The sequence below is a fragment of the Girardinichthys multiradiatus genome, chromosome 8, assembly GCF_021462225.1.
Source record: "Girardinichthys multiradiatus isolate DD_20200921_A chromosome 8, DD_fGirMul_XY1, whole genome shotgun sequence".
In the NCBI taxonomy this organism is placed as follows: Eukaryota; Metazoa; Chordata; class Actinopteri; order Cyprinodontiformes; family Goodeidae; genus Girardinichthys; species Girardinichthys multiradiatus.
The window spans coordinates 23,826,070-23,842,551 of NC_061801.1; the positions used below are offsets into that span (position 1 = coordinate 23,826,070).

Here is a 16,482-nt window from a genome sequence, read left to right on the forward strand (position 1 = left end):
GTGGTGAAATACAAATGCATGCCTCAGTCTTCAGATTTTTATTTATAGAAAACCTTGAAAAAGATGTATCCTGGTTCATCCACTTTACAATTAAACACTACTAAGCCCGGGAAAATACCTTTTAGTTTGTCGTTATACCTGACAGAACAGCGGAAAAACTTCAAAGAGCATGACAACTTTTGAAAGACTAGTTCATACGTTTAAACTGTCCGTCTGCGCTTGAGAGGGGACGAGCTCCTGGCTTCTCCACCTGGTAGATTTCATCTAAAAACTGAATCTTACAATCTCCGATTACATCTTCGGGGCCCCTACGGGAAGACATAACAAGGTAGATGAATCAAAACATGACAAGAGAACAAAATAAAATCCAGCTAACATCCAAATGGTATTGATCTCAGGATGCAACATCCTCACCCCAGGAGAATATTGACTCGAAGCTCCTTATTGGTGCGAGACGTTTGATTTATGGCCACTATCTCTGCATCGTACCAGAAGCCTCTCTCATCTGGGGTCTCCATGTTGTAGTTGACCATCACTTGCAGGCCCACCTGGAGCTGGTCCCACCGCAGCAGGGTCCTGGCACGGGGCCTTACGTCTACTGATCGCATCTCCACTACACCATTCTCTGGGTAGCTGGAAAACAGTGGAGATACAGTTAAAGGAACATGAAGCTTTATATGTCACCACTGACATAATTCCTGTCCTATCTGTTTCACCGTATAATGCATGAAGTTAAAGACTTATAAGAGATTTTAACCTTCATCTGGAGGACCATGCAAGCCCATGCTAGTCTGCAGAGTCCCATACAAGGCCTTCTTAAGGCCTTGTATGGGACTCTCATACTAGAGAAAGCTGTCTCTAGTATGTGTTGATTTGAAAAAGAAGCCACATACTGCTTACGGCACACTATTAACTTAAAAAAGCCTAAATGTTGTTAAAATAGTGTATAGCCCCTGCATTGCTTCAGTTACATCCATCCATCAAAAATTATATGGTGTCACTAGGAGGGTTTCTGCAACTTTCCATCAGTTAATCTAGGAATTTTTGACACATTTTATAGATCCTCTTGATTTGAATAAATATCAAAACATAACTTGAGTGACTTTACTCAAAAACGTACTTAATGTCTAAAGAGTAAACCTAAGTTGACAACGTTTTATTTAACTACCTGAAGTTGGGGTCTACAGGTCTAGCATGTGACTTTTGTTTTTCAATACTCTTAAGGTCTTAAGGTGATCATACATTGGGCCAGCTACGGATGTGTGTCCATTTTCACCGGACCTTACCCATGCATTGCTGTGGAAAAATGTTGAAATATTGAAATACTGTTTCTAAAACAAATCACATACTACTGACATATTAATACAGCAGCTGAGGTAAAAAAAAAAAGAAAATCTAAATTATTTTACAACAGCTGCAGCATGCCAGCGTTCTTGTTCCTGCTCAGAGTCAGACATACAAGTAAGCAACAAGTCCAGAGGGTCATGACTGAGCTTGAGTCATCTACTGTACAACCCGAAAACAGTTTCTGGGAAATGTTTCAGACAGCAGCATTCACAGCAGTAAAGGCGACGTGACTAAAGTTTCTGGACTAAAGTAAAAAAGGTGAAAAAACTGTATATAGGGACAAACATAGTCTCTGTCAAAACAAAAAAAACGGTTTTTAAATATCGTTCTTCTACAGTCTGCATTGACGCAGACTCAATGTAAACCACTCAGCTCCGGTAAAATAATTACTTTCCAGAATATAATGACGATGTGGTCGTAAAGTATGCCCTTCTTGCTGAAAGAGACTTTATTCAAGCAGCTTTCAACTAACTAATGATTACCAGCCGACACTGAATAAGAGTTTAAGAATGAGCGTATTCCCAGGAAGTGGACGGCCGGGGAATGGCGCAGGGATTTCCTTTTTTAGGTCCAAAGGATTAACATGGTTTTGAGAGAAGTGGGTTGAATTGAAAAGCAGCAACACAAAAACACACAGACACATGCCAAAATGAAACACACAAAAAAACAACAAAAGAGCCATCCAGTTTGAAACAACGGCACAAACGGACGGACAACAGACAGCAACACAATGGAGGGACAGGGGCCTGAGCTTAATGCCACACAAGCTCTCAGCCACTGCTCCAGACCCAAGAACAACTTATAAATACCAAATTAATTCTGAGCTATTATTATAGCTACACAAGGTCCTGTAGCAACGGACAGTGGCTATGCTAATAGTTTATGCAACCACACATTCCTATAAGTCTCTTGAAAAAAAAAATTGACTTGTCTTGTGCATCAAATATAAATGTAAGGGAAAATCTTTTTTCTTAATCGCTGACATTAATAGAATTTAAATCATCTGAAATTGAATGATGATACTGGAGTTTGTCACTAAAAGAACCAATAACTACCTTTAAAAAAAAAAAAAAAAAAAAAAATCACACTGATCTATTTTAAGGATTCATTTTAAGGATTAATTGGGGAAAGGAACAAAAACAAAACATAACAAAAACAAACATGAAATCCAGCAATTCCTCAAGGAGACATTCTGAAGGGAGCTGAGAATGAACGTTTAGTGAGCCGTAAACTGATTAAAGGACTAACTTTATCACAGGCTCTATCTTTCAAATTCAAACACAAAGGTTTTACACATGATTTGGCTTTCTTTTACTGGACATAACTCCAAGGGAGACGTTCAGAGAGGATAAAAGAGAAATGGACTCCAAGGGAGCCAACTTGGTCCGTCACCAAACCGCTACAAGAAAACTGATGAGAGGATTCTTCACTTTGATCCAAAACCAGACTGCTGTGTCACCTCCCCCTGCAAACAAAAATTTGGATCTCAGCTGGATCAGTTTCCACATGTCTTGGAGACTGTTGACAGGGAATTTCCCGACACAGCTGTTGTTCAACCAGGAAGGTTGCTCTCCTGGAACCAACCTCTGAATATCTCGGCGGACTGGACTCCGGAAATGAATTCTTGACAGTACAGAGAGTAATATTTCTAGATTAGCTGTGTTTCATCTCTACCACAGGAGATTAGGTGTAAAAACAAAAAACAAAAAACATTGCAACGTACAAGTTGAGGCTTTTCTTTTTGCTTCTGGGCGTTTCTTAAAGGCAACCCAAATTTTCTATGAATCAACTCATGTCTGCTGTGTCTGGTGGGCACGCCGATGCTCCAAGGCATAGCACTCAGAGGTCCTCTTTGAACCTGTTCTACTCAGAAGCATCAATGCTTCAAATAAAACTATTTAACCAGGCTGGACACCAGGAACGTCTAAACAAAAGTTTCTGATCCTTACAAATTTGACAATTGTTCATGCTTTTACAATCTGAGAAACATTATCTGCAGGATAAAACACTAATGTTTCTCACTGTAATGTCATGATGAAGGCCTTTTGCAAAAACCTTGATCAGAGAGAGAAGTCTGCAGCAAGTCAGATTTCTGAGGATGGTGGTCACTACAGCCCTAAGCAATTAAAAAAAATACATTCAGAAGATTAAAAATACCCAGAGTTACTTGCTAAACCTTGCATGGCTGTCAGATAAATAGAGTATTAAACAGATAACAGGTTAATGTAATCACGCAACGTTTCAACATTCATCAAGTCAATGCTACCAGGCTTACAGTGTGCTAAATGCGTGTTATAGGCCTAGCTGTTGTGTTTTAGATTATTTTACATCTCCCATATAGGACACTTCTCCATTACTAGAGTCTGAATTAATTAAGATCCATCTTTATCATCTTTATTCCTTATCGTTTGATTCTACCAGAGTTTGAGGTTCTTTTTAAGCTGATAGTTTTATGATGTATTTCTGGATTTACTTGGTTTTTAATAGTTTTGTGTTTCCTAGCACTTACTGTCCTCATATCTGTCCACTTGTCTAAAATGTAAATCACTTTGGTCAACTTTTTCTTGTTTTTATGTGCTATATAAATAAACAGACATTGGCCTCCAGATGGATCTAGTTTCAACAGAGGTACGAAAATCCAGATGGTTACAAATGTTCGTCTGCACAAGGAGATCATCAAGTCGGTCACCCTGTCCCATGTAACCAAGAGCGTCTGCTGGTGACCAATTTCACAAAGTTTAAGTGCATCTAGAACTAAGACACCCACCTAAGACATGATGGCTTCAGAAAAACAAACAAAATGCTTTCTAATAAGTTCTAATATCCACGGAAAAGCAGACCAGACCAAACCACGAGGAAAAAAAAGCTGTCATTACAGAACATTTTGGTTAAGGCATCTACTGCCAAACGGTTTGGCAGAGATTCACAGGAACTTCAGTGCAGCCCGGGGTTACAGCATGGACCGTTGCTCTCAGATGCATTCCATGCAAGTGAAGTGTTGCAACCACAGCAATACCATTAACCACTTTTGGTCTTTAACTAGAGACATACTAAACAAACTACTGGATGAACATATACAGTATTGTACATATATTTGCAAGATAAAACAAAGAGTTAAATTGTATCAAAAATGTTCTTAAAATCAGCTTTTTTCTGCCATAAATTCTGAAACAAGATTTGCTCTTTGCTGAATAAGTTGCAACAAATAAATCCTACTTGCTTTCTGCAAAAGGTGAAACAAAAACAGGGGCCAGGAAGAAAAATCTAAGGCAAAATAAAACAATAAATTAAGTATCAATGTTACAACTAAAACCCTTTTTTTTCTGTGAAACTCAGGTGCTCATTCTTAGATAAATTGTTCACTCTATACACTGACAGGTCTCTTTATTTTAGGTCCTTGCTGATTCAAATCAAGACCCTATTAAGACGAGCTTAAGCCTCTTTGTTCAGCAGATCCTTACATTAAAACCACTTCAATCCTTAACAGTGAGGTACGATTACGAGCCCTCATATGAAGTGCAGAGCTTCAGGTTCGACTGTTCTCCAAGCTGACTTGTTACAACAGGAACACATTGGTATTAAAATTACCCCCTAATACATTTTGCACACCAAAATGATCTCATCAATCCAAGTTTGCCTCCCCCCAGATACGTTTGCTACAAAATATTAGGAGCCCATCCATAAGTATTGCAATGACAATATCAGCTGTTATTAACCAACATGTTTTCTTTTTTCCATTATAACAATGTGCCCAACACTCTCTTTAAGTTGTAAGATCTCCGCCAATAACATTTAAGGTTATCTGACCTGCAAAATATAGTGTCAATGCATGAAATTTGAAACTTAACAGGTGAAAAAATATTGTATCCAATTGCAATGTTGCACACATCAATACTGCAGGGATGATCGTGATTAAAATTGACCCCAATCATTGCTGCCAGTAGCTAAATAGTTAACATGTGTTTTTAGGGCTAAAGACAAGTAAATTTTCTGCCTAAGCGTCCAATCGGTCACAGTAAATGTTTGCTTATACAGAACCTGGTTCTGCTGGAGGATTCTTCCAGGTAAAAGTCAGTCGTGTTCTTTCCACTGTCACCACATGCTTGCTCCAGTGCAGAGGTTGCTACAAAGATTCAATGACTTAATGCAATCAACTGGGCTTCCTTAAAGTGCCTGTGACATCGAATTTTCATGATACATCCAATTACATTTATGAAAACGAAACATTGATAAAATATTTTTTTATAAAGCAAATTCATTCTACTGAAATGAACTGTTGTTGAGACATATGGTCATACAATAATTTTCTAAAAAGACTACTCCTCTTGCGATTTTGTTGCGCTTTTTTATGACGTCAAAGGGGAACCGCAGCAGGTAAACTGACTGCTGCTACAATGGCCAGCAACACAGACAGCAGCAGAGAATCTGATATTTCTTTAGATATATTTTAGTCACTATGACAGAGAGACACAGCAGAGTCAGGAGAAGAAAGTCATCTTTTATCAGATTGAGGGAACACAAGTGCTGTGGCGTGCGGACGGCCGTCTAATTGAGTGATGAACCAGGCTGGGAGTTTTAAAGGCCTCAGGAATCTTTTGCAGGTGTTTAGAGTTAACTCGTTGATTCAGATGATTAGGTTCATAGCTCGTTTAGAGACCCTTTTAATGATATGCTAATTTTGTGAGATAGGAATTTTGGGTTTTCATGAGCTGTATGCCAAAATCATCCGTATTAAGACAATAAAAGACCTGAAAGATTTCAGTTAGTGTGCAATGAATCTAAAATATATGAATGTTAAATTTTCATCATGACATTATGAAAAATAATGAACTTTATCACAATATGCTAATATTTTGAGAAGGACCTGTAGTTGTTTTGGACTTGCTGACACATTTATCACTGGCTTTTATTGCGCGATTTGCTTATGGTTCTTGGAGCTCCTCCGGGCATCGCAGCGGACTGGACCGGAGCAGATACAGTGTAAACCCAGGGTTACAGTAAATAAGGCACTGAGTGAAACAACCGGAGGCGACGCTAAGTAGCATGGAGCAGCAGCAGACACAAGGGATGATTCAAGATCTGAAGACACTACCTGGTGTCATTTTAACATTATGTTACAATCTTTAGAGAAACATTTATTTAAATATATCGTATGGACGTGTAATTTATATGATTTTAATAATAATAAAAATAATAATAATTTCGAATTATTGTTAATAATAAAAGTAATAATTTCGTGGCTATAGCATCTGCTTCAAAATTTTCCTTCGTCTGTTAGATATCCTGACCTCTAACATCATTTCTCTTGTGAATTCAGAGGTTTCTTGTTCAAAACAGTTTGTCGAGAAGTCCTCTGATCACACTTGGCTGTGCTTGGTGGAACCAGCGCATCTGTCCCTCATCAGTTTTCCAGCTCTGATCCTCTTTGCTTCAGGAAAATACTGCAGACTAACAGCTGCGGTCGTACTATTGCTGCCACCACCAGTAATGCACCGTTTCGCTATATTAACGCAGTTTTTAACACAACTTGGCTTCTACCTGAACCTTTATTATTGACGCTCACACAATAAATGACCAGACTTCCCTTTTGACGACATTTCCGGGCGACTTTGCAGAATTTACCATCGAAATATGCCTATTTTGTGTCCCAATTTTCTTTTATCAGGTCTTTAATCCTGATATCATGTCATTTACTGGCCGATTCCTTCAATATTAAGATGTTTTTTTTTTGTTTTTTTTCTTTATTTCTGCATTTGTGGGAAGAGCATGTCACAGGTACTTTAAATATAACTAAAACCTAAAGGCTTTACACATGATTTGGCACGGCCAAGTGTGGGGATGAGCGGAGGGAGTTAAGCGGAGGTGTCGTCAGGGGGACGAGGGAAAGTGGCAGATAGCTTAATTTGACATATTTAAACAAGGAGAGAGAGAGCAGAGTGATGCTGGGGTCGTGTCTGAGTGAGATGGTTTTATACTCGAAGACGGGGCTGGTACAAATATTGCAAAATTAAACAAGTTTACATGACAATGTAAAAAATTGCACAGTAACACCCTTAAAGCCCAATTTATTTAGTTTATCTGCAAAAAAAGCTGATTTGGGGTTTGGTTACTGTTTAAATAGATCACGTTTTACCAACTGAATTTGACCGCACTGTTTTTTAACTAGGACGAGATTGAAATTTGTCATTGAATTTTTTCTGTCTGTATCATTTGATTGATTTGATTATGGATTTTGTATATGAACTGGATCGGTTTGTTTTGAAAGTGCCTTGGTGGCATTTATTATAAACTGGTCCTATATAAATAACCTGGACTAAACCTAACTTACCTAGAGTAAATATTTCCTCCCAGATCAACACTAAAAACTGCTACAATGTCTACATAGTATTAGGCTGTTTTCTACAGTTTTTATCAACAAAGTTACCATTTCAAATTAGTGCCTTCGTTTTGTACTCCCAATACTGTACACTAGTACATATGTTGATTCAGTGTTTGAATGTGCAAAAAGCTAAGAAATTGTTATAGTCTTGTACTGCTAATCGAAGTTAACCTGGCCGATGAGCATTTCCAGTTTCAAAACTGCTGCCTTATAGGGACACTCCTATCAGTGAAAGAGTTGTTTAATCCACTGTCCAGCTTCACTATTATACATGCCTTCATTAATGTCAAACAACATTGTTGTCAGTTAATATCTGCAGCTACTACAGAGTCATATGACACGACTAAATGTCAGTTTTACACTTGCAGTAAGGGTTGAGAGTGGGCGTATTTAAGTCAATTTAGATAATTAAAGTGAGAATTGCTGGAGACTAAAACTTAGGAAGCTAAATTGAATCGTTCAAATTTGACTCTATATTGGTTATATGCAATCCAGGCTGAGCAAAAACATTTACCTGACTCTAAAAGAATTATTTCCAGAAAAACTAAGCACTTTTAAATCATCCCTATTGAACGTCTAGAATTTTAAAGCAGTGTATTCCTCTTGGCTGATACACCTCTTACTTCTGTAACTTGTGTTTAATGAATGAGCTAATGGGCATCAGTGTGGATGTGAGAACATGAAGTCGATTGACTGGTATTGATATATTAAGTGCTTTATATTATAACAATAACTGTATAACAATAACAGTCCCACCAAATCTTAACTAGACTGTTAAAAATAAAAGTAATGGCACCATTATCAATGACATCCAGTTTTGATCACTCTCAAACAACTAGAAACCTCTAAACGCATTTTAGTCTTGATTGATTTAAATCAGAGAATAAAGTATCCCAGACTCACAGTATCAGCTTGACTTTAGAACAGTTTTAAGAGGGAAGGCAGCACCAAACAGTGTTTCGTAATACAGCCAACTAAGGTCGGAAAAGTTCACTTTAACAGTGCAATGAAAACACACACTCACAAGGAGGATGATGTTACAGATACAGCAGTTGGCTAAAGTTGGCTTCATCGCTGTAGCAGAAAACAAACTGTTGTTTATCTGACTCCGTTTGTCTAAGTGTCTGTTTATTTATTTGTAAAAAATCTTTTTAAATTGGTGTAGATGAGTTTAATTGCTATGAGAAATGGTTTGTTTTCCATACAAGGATTTTGAATGTTGGACTGCTGTATTTTGTAAAACAAAACAAAAAAAAAACTTGTTGCATAACTACAAGTTTACAAGACTTTACATACGAATCCTCCAGCTATGCCTTTGTATCACAAGGGAGCTAAATGTCACTATTCTAACCTGTTTAATAGTTCAGAACATTCCCTTTTGTGGGGATTTTGAAGCCAACCAGACATCTGGTAGATCTCTTGAGAAATCAAACAAAAACAAAATGAAGAAAATGTTCGAACATAGCAACAAACACATTCGTGATCTGTTAGCAGATACTCATAAAAATCTGCTCATACAGCTATTTATTGGAAATATTTACAAAGTTGTGTGTTTCCAATAAAAAAAGCAAAAAGTAAGTACTTGATTTAATCAAAAGGCCATCTTAATTTGTCTGGAAGAGCTGAATTTGAATGAAGTGTTGGCAAATATTCACAAATGGCAGCTGTCAAGTTGTCTACTTTTAAAGCCATTTACAACAGATTGTGCAACACAACCTGCAGAAATAAATTCTGTCCGAAGCCAATGGTTTCCTTTAAATGGTTAATGTTTTAATTTAGATAAAATACAGTGTAACAAATGTTGAAAAGTTGAATAGGTATGAATCCCTTTGTAAGGCATTGAAATACAAACATAAAACTTGTGCCTATTACTTTCTTCACAAAGAGACTGGGCCAGATCTTCAGTTCAGGCAAAAAATCTAACCATGCCAAAATATTTAAAAGTTTCGTGCACACACAACATACAGTGCGAACATTCTCCGAACGTGTTGCTCCCTTTGTTTTTGTGGCTCATTATGTTCAGTGGAAAAGCTGCCAAAGACATGGCAGTTTAATGGGAAGGACTGGTTTGTTTCTCTCAAGAGTACGCCGGCAGGTGTTAGAGTGGTGGAGGAAGTGCGATGGTGTGAGAAAATGGAGAAATCTTACCCACCCTCCATTTTTATTCTCTCTCAAGCAGTCAAAGTGATGGAAAAAACCCAGTTACTCGTAGCAGAAAAGATAAGTACACAACACCCCGAGAAAGCAAAAGACTATGTTAAGAAGGCTGCTACTAGAGTGTAAGATGAGAATTATTATATAATTTAAGTTTACTTGTTGCTTCTTCAGAGTACGCACTTTGTCCCATGATTAACTGTAATAAGAAACTGTCACATTCAGGGATCTTTGGGTTTTGGATCGTCTATAAGCCCTCTCTAATGCTCTTGTTTCTACTGACTTATTGCAAAATTAATATAGCAAATCAGGAGCAACAGATTACACAAATGAAGCAAAAATCAAAGATATAAATGCATTCTGAAAATAAAACTGTTGATAGCGTGGATATGAGGATTTTCACCGCAGGACCTCTCCAGTCCTTCTGTTGACAGCACAACAAATAAAACTCAATGGACAATTGAGAAACGTCAAAGGAAAAATGAAGTCTACATAAAAAATTAAAAAAAAAACACAAAGTGATGCGCAAACCAACCTTGATATAATTACTGTGGTATAACAATCTCTGGCAGAAACACCTTCGCGCCCTGCCAAAGACAGACAGAGAGAGAGCGAGGAGGCAACGTCTCACCGGTCTCATGTTCACAGCAATTACAGACAAAGCTGAAGGAGGCAAGCGAAGAAGTAATGCTCCGGAGAACTCGGGTTACCATGGAAACATCGGCTTCTGAATGAAGTCGCTGGAAAAGGGGAATGCGAGAGAGTTCAAATTATTGCAGCATCAACAACACAAACCCATGTTTTCCATCTTTTTACGCCGCCAGAAAAAATAAAAGCTGCCTGCAGTTCCAGCAAAGCCATCATTACAGATGGTCTCAGCTACAAAGGCCATAAATACTTCACACAACATAGAAACCAGGTATTTACATACACATAACCTTTTTTTTTTTTTACTGTCTGAAACTAAATCCTGTTTCAAATCAGTTTAAATTACCAAAACTATTTATATTTGGTAAATGCCAGAATAACAAGAGAAAGTTTTTTTTTTTTTTTACTTTATATAACTCTCTTCAAAAGTCTGAAGTTTACACCAAATATACTAGGCCTTTAAACAATTTGTGAAAAATCAGATGATCGGTTAAGTCACATCGGTACACACTTTTGTATGTACTTTAAGGCAATTCCTGAAACGCACTGCTTTTTTGTGTGACATCATGTAAAATTAAAAGAAATCAGGATATCAGGAGGACAACTGTGGACGACGCTTGGGTACAATTGCCAGACGCCTGAAGGTATCCCAGAGAATAAAAGCAAAAGACCTTGTGAAGATCCTGGCTGAAGATGGTCAAAGAGAGTCATTATCCACAAGGAAACGAGTCTTGTACCAACTTGAGCTGAACGGCCATTCAGAGAAGAAGCCATTCCTCCAAAAGTAACATAAATAGCTAGATTACAATTAGCAGCTTCACTCAGGCAAAAAATCCTTAGAATTTGGAGACATGTTCTGTGGTCTGATGAAACTGAAATTGAAGTGTTTGGCAATAATGATCACCGTTACATCTGAAGTTATCTGTTATCTGGAGGAAAAAATGTGTGGGAAAGTTTGCATGCCTGGGTACACCATCCCAACTGTGAAGTATAGAGCTGGTAGCAGAGAACATTATGTAGAAATATTGAAGAAACAACTCAAGGCATTAACCAGAAATTTAAGCAAAGGTCTTCCAAATGTAAAATTACACTAATACCACCAAATTAGTTCCAAAGTACCTTAAAGAAAACGAAGTCAATGGTCCTGTTCACACCTGGCATTAATGTGCATCCTGAGTGATGTGATCATATCTGAAAAGTGCTAAACACAGGGGCAAACTAGAGGTGCACTGATTGCAGTTTTCTGGCCAGTTACAATCACTGATCTTTAAAAAGCGTGACCGATTTTGGCCGAAACCGAATTCTTATAACTGACACTGTCAGGTGTTATAAGGTCACAATACATCTTCAATGTTCCAATCGTATTTTATTGAAAAAAACTTAATAATACCCGTGAAACAATAAAAACTTGTTTTAACTGCACATGAGGTAGTGCTCTCAAATATAAATGAAAAGTTTAGACCACTGCAGTTCCTTTAGGGTTTAATTTTTCACATTTAAAAACAAACAAAATTTGCGGTTTAGACAAGTAGATAAGATCAGTAGATAAGATCAGGGGATGAGATCGGTGGATAAGATCGGTTTCACATAAAAGTATCGGCCAATTGCCCAAAATTAAGGAATTTTGGGCTGATTGATCGGTGCACCTTTAGTGTAAACACACTAAAGATGCATTCACGTTTTCGTAAATTACCTTCTGAGATACCCCAGGACATCTGTGAATGCAGTGGGTTTGAAGTCTGAAATCATCCTGGGATACACTGAAAGACCATCCAGTGTCACCATCTGACACCACCTCAAGCAGCAAATTACCTAGACAAATCTCAGTAAATACAAAATGTAAAAGGCAGTTCCCAAAATCACTGCTGCTGTCAGATAATCTATCTGCAATATTGTGAAGACATTATTTTTGTTCCGGTGTACCATTTACGTTGCATCCTCCTCAGCTAAAAAAAAAAAAAAAAAAGGGTCGGGAATTTGTTGATAAGCCGATTTTAGGACGGATATGTACGAAAAGTGTGGATGCTGTGTATTTTCGCATCCACAATGTACCCAAACTAATAAAGCTGAACAAGCATGTCCAAATAAGCCTAATGTTGACACAATGTCAGTAATCCGAACTGACCTAGAACAGGAAGGCTTAGTCTGATTCAGTGTCAAACAGCGAAGAAAGAAGAGGCTGTATCTTCTTTAAAGTATATGTAAGAATCTGGTTTCAATTGTATCTATGCTTACTAGGCTTTCTGTAGTAAAAAAAAAAAATCTTAGTCATAACTGTCAATTTCTGAAGCCACCTTTCTCAAAACCGCAACACTTTTCCAACAACACATTTCCTAGGGTTGTAAATCCTTTTAAAATATGCCAGAGAAAGCGATGGAGTAACTGGAGTTTTCTCTGGCTGCATGGAGACACCGAGACAGAGCGTTCCCCTTTCCCCCACATGTTGGCTGTGCACTGCTGGTCAGTTGGTTAGGGCAACTTGTCTGTTTGGAAATATTTAATGGAAAAACATGGACAGTGATAGCGTGGAACTAAAGGAGTGCCACCCATCACTCTTAATTAAGGCAGCAAAGGTTTTTAACACTGCAGCTGGCAACCACAAGTGACAAGAAAACATAAAACATAAGTAGAAGCGATTAGATTGTGCTATACATTATAGTGAGAATCACATGTCTAGTATCCATTTTTTGATACTACCAAACCTCCTTGAAATGATATAATGGAATGCCACCTTTAACCAAATCAATGTCACCTCTAGAAGTTATTTTAGTTAGAAATAAGCCAGCTAGCAGTTGTTTAGTTAAACAGTAGATGTCACTACAGAAAGTATATTACTTCTAAGGAGCAGATGGGCAGCATAAGAAGCTATTACTCACTCTTCATATTTAATGTGGTAAGCTACGTCCTCTTCTTTCTCCTTGGTTTCTGTGGTAGAGTCTGTCTGAGAGGTGGAGGCTCCGTTACTTTCAGAGTTTAACACAGGGTTATTCCTGTTACTGTCCGTGGTTGGGCCCTGTCCGTGGGCCTGTGCCTGTTCAGCCTCCAGCTTCCCATTAGTCCTTTTTGGGGGCCGACCCACCTTTCCTTTGGTGGGTGTTATCTGTCCTTTGGGCGAGAGTGTCACATTTTCAATGCAGGCCTCAAACCAGGCTCCAATGCTTATGTCTCTGCAGTCCACCAGCTCGTTAATCTGAAGGGGAAAAAACGAAAAACACAAAATTGACTGGTCCGGACTGTTTGGCATTTTTCTAAATCATATCAATCATATCAATCTAATACATGCTCTACTAAATTTTACAGATAATTTGGGAAGTCAATAAAAATGGTTAGTAGTGCACAACCAAAACCATATTTCTGAGAAAAAAATAAGGCACAACATATTGCTTCCATTTTCCTTAGATTTGACTGCTTGAATTTCCTTCGAGATGCACTGATCAAATGTTTGTGACCAATTTCAGATCTTCAGATAATCAACAGCATTAATTTCTATTTTTCTTGCCATGAAGAATCATTAACTATTTATATTAGAAGCAGAGCGGCGGCGTTACACTGTGTGTGAGACAGAGAGGGGAGTTTTTCTAAACGAGGGTTTCACTTTTATTTAGAACAAAGACAAGCTGACATTTTAAGGAAGCCTTACACCTCTTAGACACTAGAATTATAAACTATATTCAAGAGTTTCTCTCTGTATTCCCTAGAGACGCTGTAGACGCTGTAACAGATTTGAGTCTTAGACCAGCCGACCTAAAGCTTTATTTTAAAGAACATCTTTAAAATAAAAACCTTTGACTCATAACGGCAGAGATAACCTCCTAAATCTGAACATTTAAAAGAAGGGTGCTCAAAGTAAAATAAAATGGTAAATGGACTGAATTTATATGGTGCTTTTCACAATGACCACTCAAAACGTGCATATTTGTTCCATACTTGGGGGCACCCAAAGCTGCGTTTAATTGATTTATTAAACCTAGCTAAATACAGAAAACCTTTTCAAATAAATGGTGACCCAAACACTGTCTTTTTTTGCTGAGAATTTTTGTTTTATTTTATTCAAATTAGTTAAAAGGTATTTCGATCTAAGGAAACCCAGCAGACTGCAGAGAGTCAGTGACTTGCAGCATTCACTCCTCCTGGATTAGCATGCTGAGAGAGTGGACCGTTACTTGCATTGACTTTGCAGCAATTCCCTCATACTGAGCATGCATGTAGCGACAGTGGAGAGGAAAACTTCCCTTTAACAGGAAGAAACTTCCAGCAGAACCAGAACCAGGCTCAGTGTGAGTGGCCATGTGTCAACCTCGCACAAATTTCATAAATGATTTTAAAATCACTCCCGTTCACGAAGTGCTCCTTTGTGAAGTATGAGACCTTAACATCTAAGGATGATGTGCCGTCTCCAATTGGTCTGTTAAGTTATTGATCTCCCCGGCTGGATGAGACTGTGAACATCACTGACTACAGTCCCACATAAACACTGTAAGATCAACCGATGTAAGGCAGTGAAAGACCCAATGAAATTTGAAAATGTCAAAACAAATTTTCAAATTTATAGTTTTTAACTTTTGCAAAATACCACATGTTTCTAAAATCTAGCAAGATTCTAACAGGAGATTTTAACTCACCTTATACAAACCAATCCCTGGGCTGATTAATATGCTCCTGCTGGATGTTGGCGGCTGAGTGTCCTGTGCTGGACTGGAGGACCTGAACCCATTTTTGGTACTAGTAGCGACGGTGTCTGGCTTAGTTTCATTTACAGTGACGCGGCTGCTTTCCTTCTTAATGTCCATGCCGGACGAGGTTTCCACATTTGCGGAGGAGACCGGAGCCCGGAGGTTTTCAGACTTTGAGTCAGGTAGAGGAGCTGAGCTACTGGCAACACCTGAGGAGTCCCTGGTGGCGGGGCTGTCCGGGGGGTCGGTCTGAGACCGAATCAGCAGCTGGACAATGTCATTGAGACCCACGTTGTAGTCAAAAAGTGTCAGACCATCTTCCATCTAAGCAAAAGCAAACGGAAAAGTCATAGTGGTTTCTTAAAACACACAAATATGATACAACAATATCAAAGCTAATTTACTTATTTGTTTTTACTAAATTAGTATTGCTTCTATTAGAGCTAAAAAAAAAAAAGTGGTCACCCTTCTGATATTTATAATGCAAATATTCACATAAGCTTTCATTTGCATGTGTCCAGTTTACTTAATCTAATGGGTTCCAATCCTGATGAAGCCTGCGCCATGACAAATGAACCATCCTGTGCTAAAAGCAAAGCAGGGGACGGGGACTGGTAATGTAATATCTGCCCATTGGGACAGCATAAATAAACAGCAGTGCAGAATAACTTGTTCCATATCTTCGAGAGAATTTTGGTTGGAATTTGAATCTAGATACTTGGAGTTATCCATTGTTGGAGACTGTGTGGTGAATGGAAACCTGATCAGTGTCATGTTTTTTGAGACTGCCCTTCACATATTTATTTTAGGCCAATCCTGCATGAAGACATGGAGAACGTATTGAGGGTCAAAGCTCAGCTTAAAATGCTTTATTTTGTTAAAATGAAAGAAAACCTCAAGCGTTCTAAAGATAAATACATATTCAGAATAATGCTAATTGCAAGCAGGAAAATTGTTACCAAAAAATAGTGACAGACAGAGACATCTTAGGTCGAAGATTGGCCAAAGGTAATGTTTGTGATATATATTATGGAGAGGCTAACTTTGTCATGCAGGTTAGAGGTAGAAAGATTTTGAACATTTGGGGTGAGTGTATGTCACACAACCATCAGACTTTCCTCAAGAATATTTATAAACAGTACCATGCCTTGGTTCTAGCCCACTGGTTCCCAGCCCTGCTCCTCAGGGCTCCCTTTCCTGCATGTTTGAGATATTTCTCTGCTCTAACACACCTGATTCAGATTATTGCAGTTCAGCAATAGCCTGCTAATCAGCCATCAG

The 16,482-nt window shown here is 38.2% G+C and overlaps 1 protein-coding gene across 1 annotated transcript in view; it reads right to left on the minus strand.

Moving 5' to 3' along the window:
• Positions 1–16,482, minus strand: part of LOC124872453 (E3 ubiquitin-protein ligase UHRF2-like) — a 42,206-nt gene that overhangs the window by 15,729 nt on the left and 9,995 nt on the right. Inside the window, exons 2-5 of the mRNA XM_047372476.1 lie at positions 15,151–15,525; positions 13,405–13,718; positions 415–633; positions 199–308 (exon numbers count right to left, since the gene is read on the minus strand). Coding sequence (XP_047228432.1) covers positions 199–308; positions 415–633; positions 13,405–13,718; positions 15,151–15,525 — 1,018 coding nt within the window. The remainder of the gene's footprint in view (positions 1–198; positions 309–414; positions 634–13,404; positions 13,719–15,150; positions 15,526–16,482) is intronic.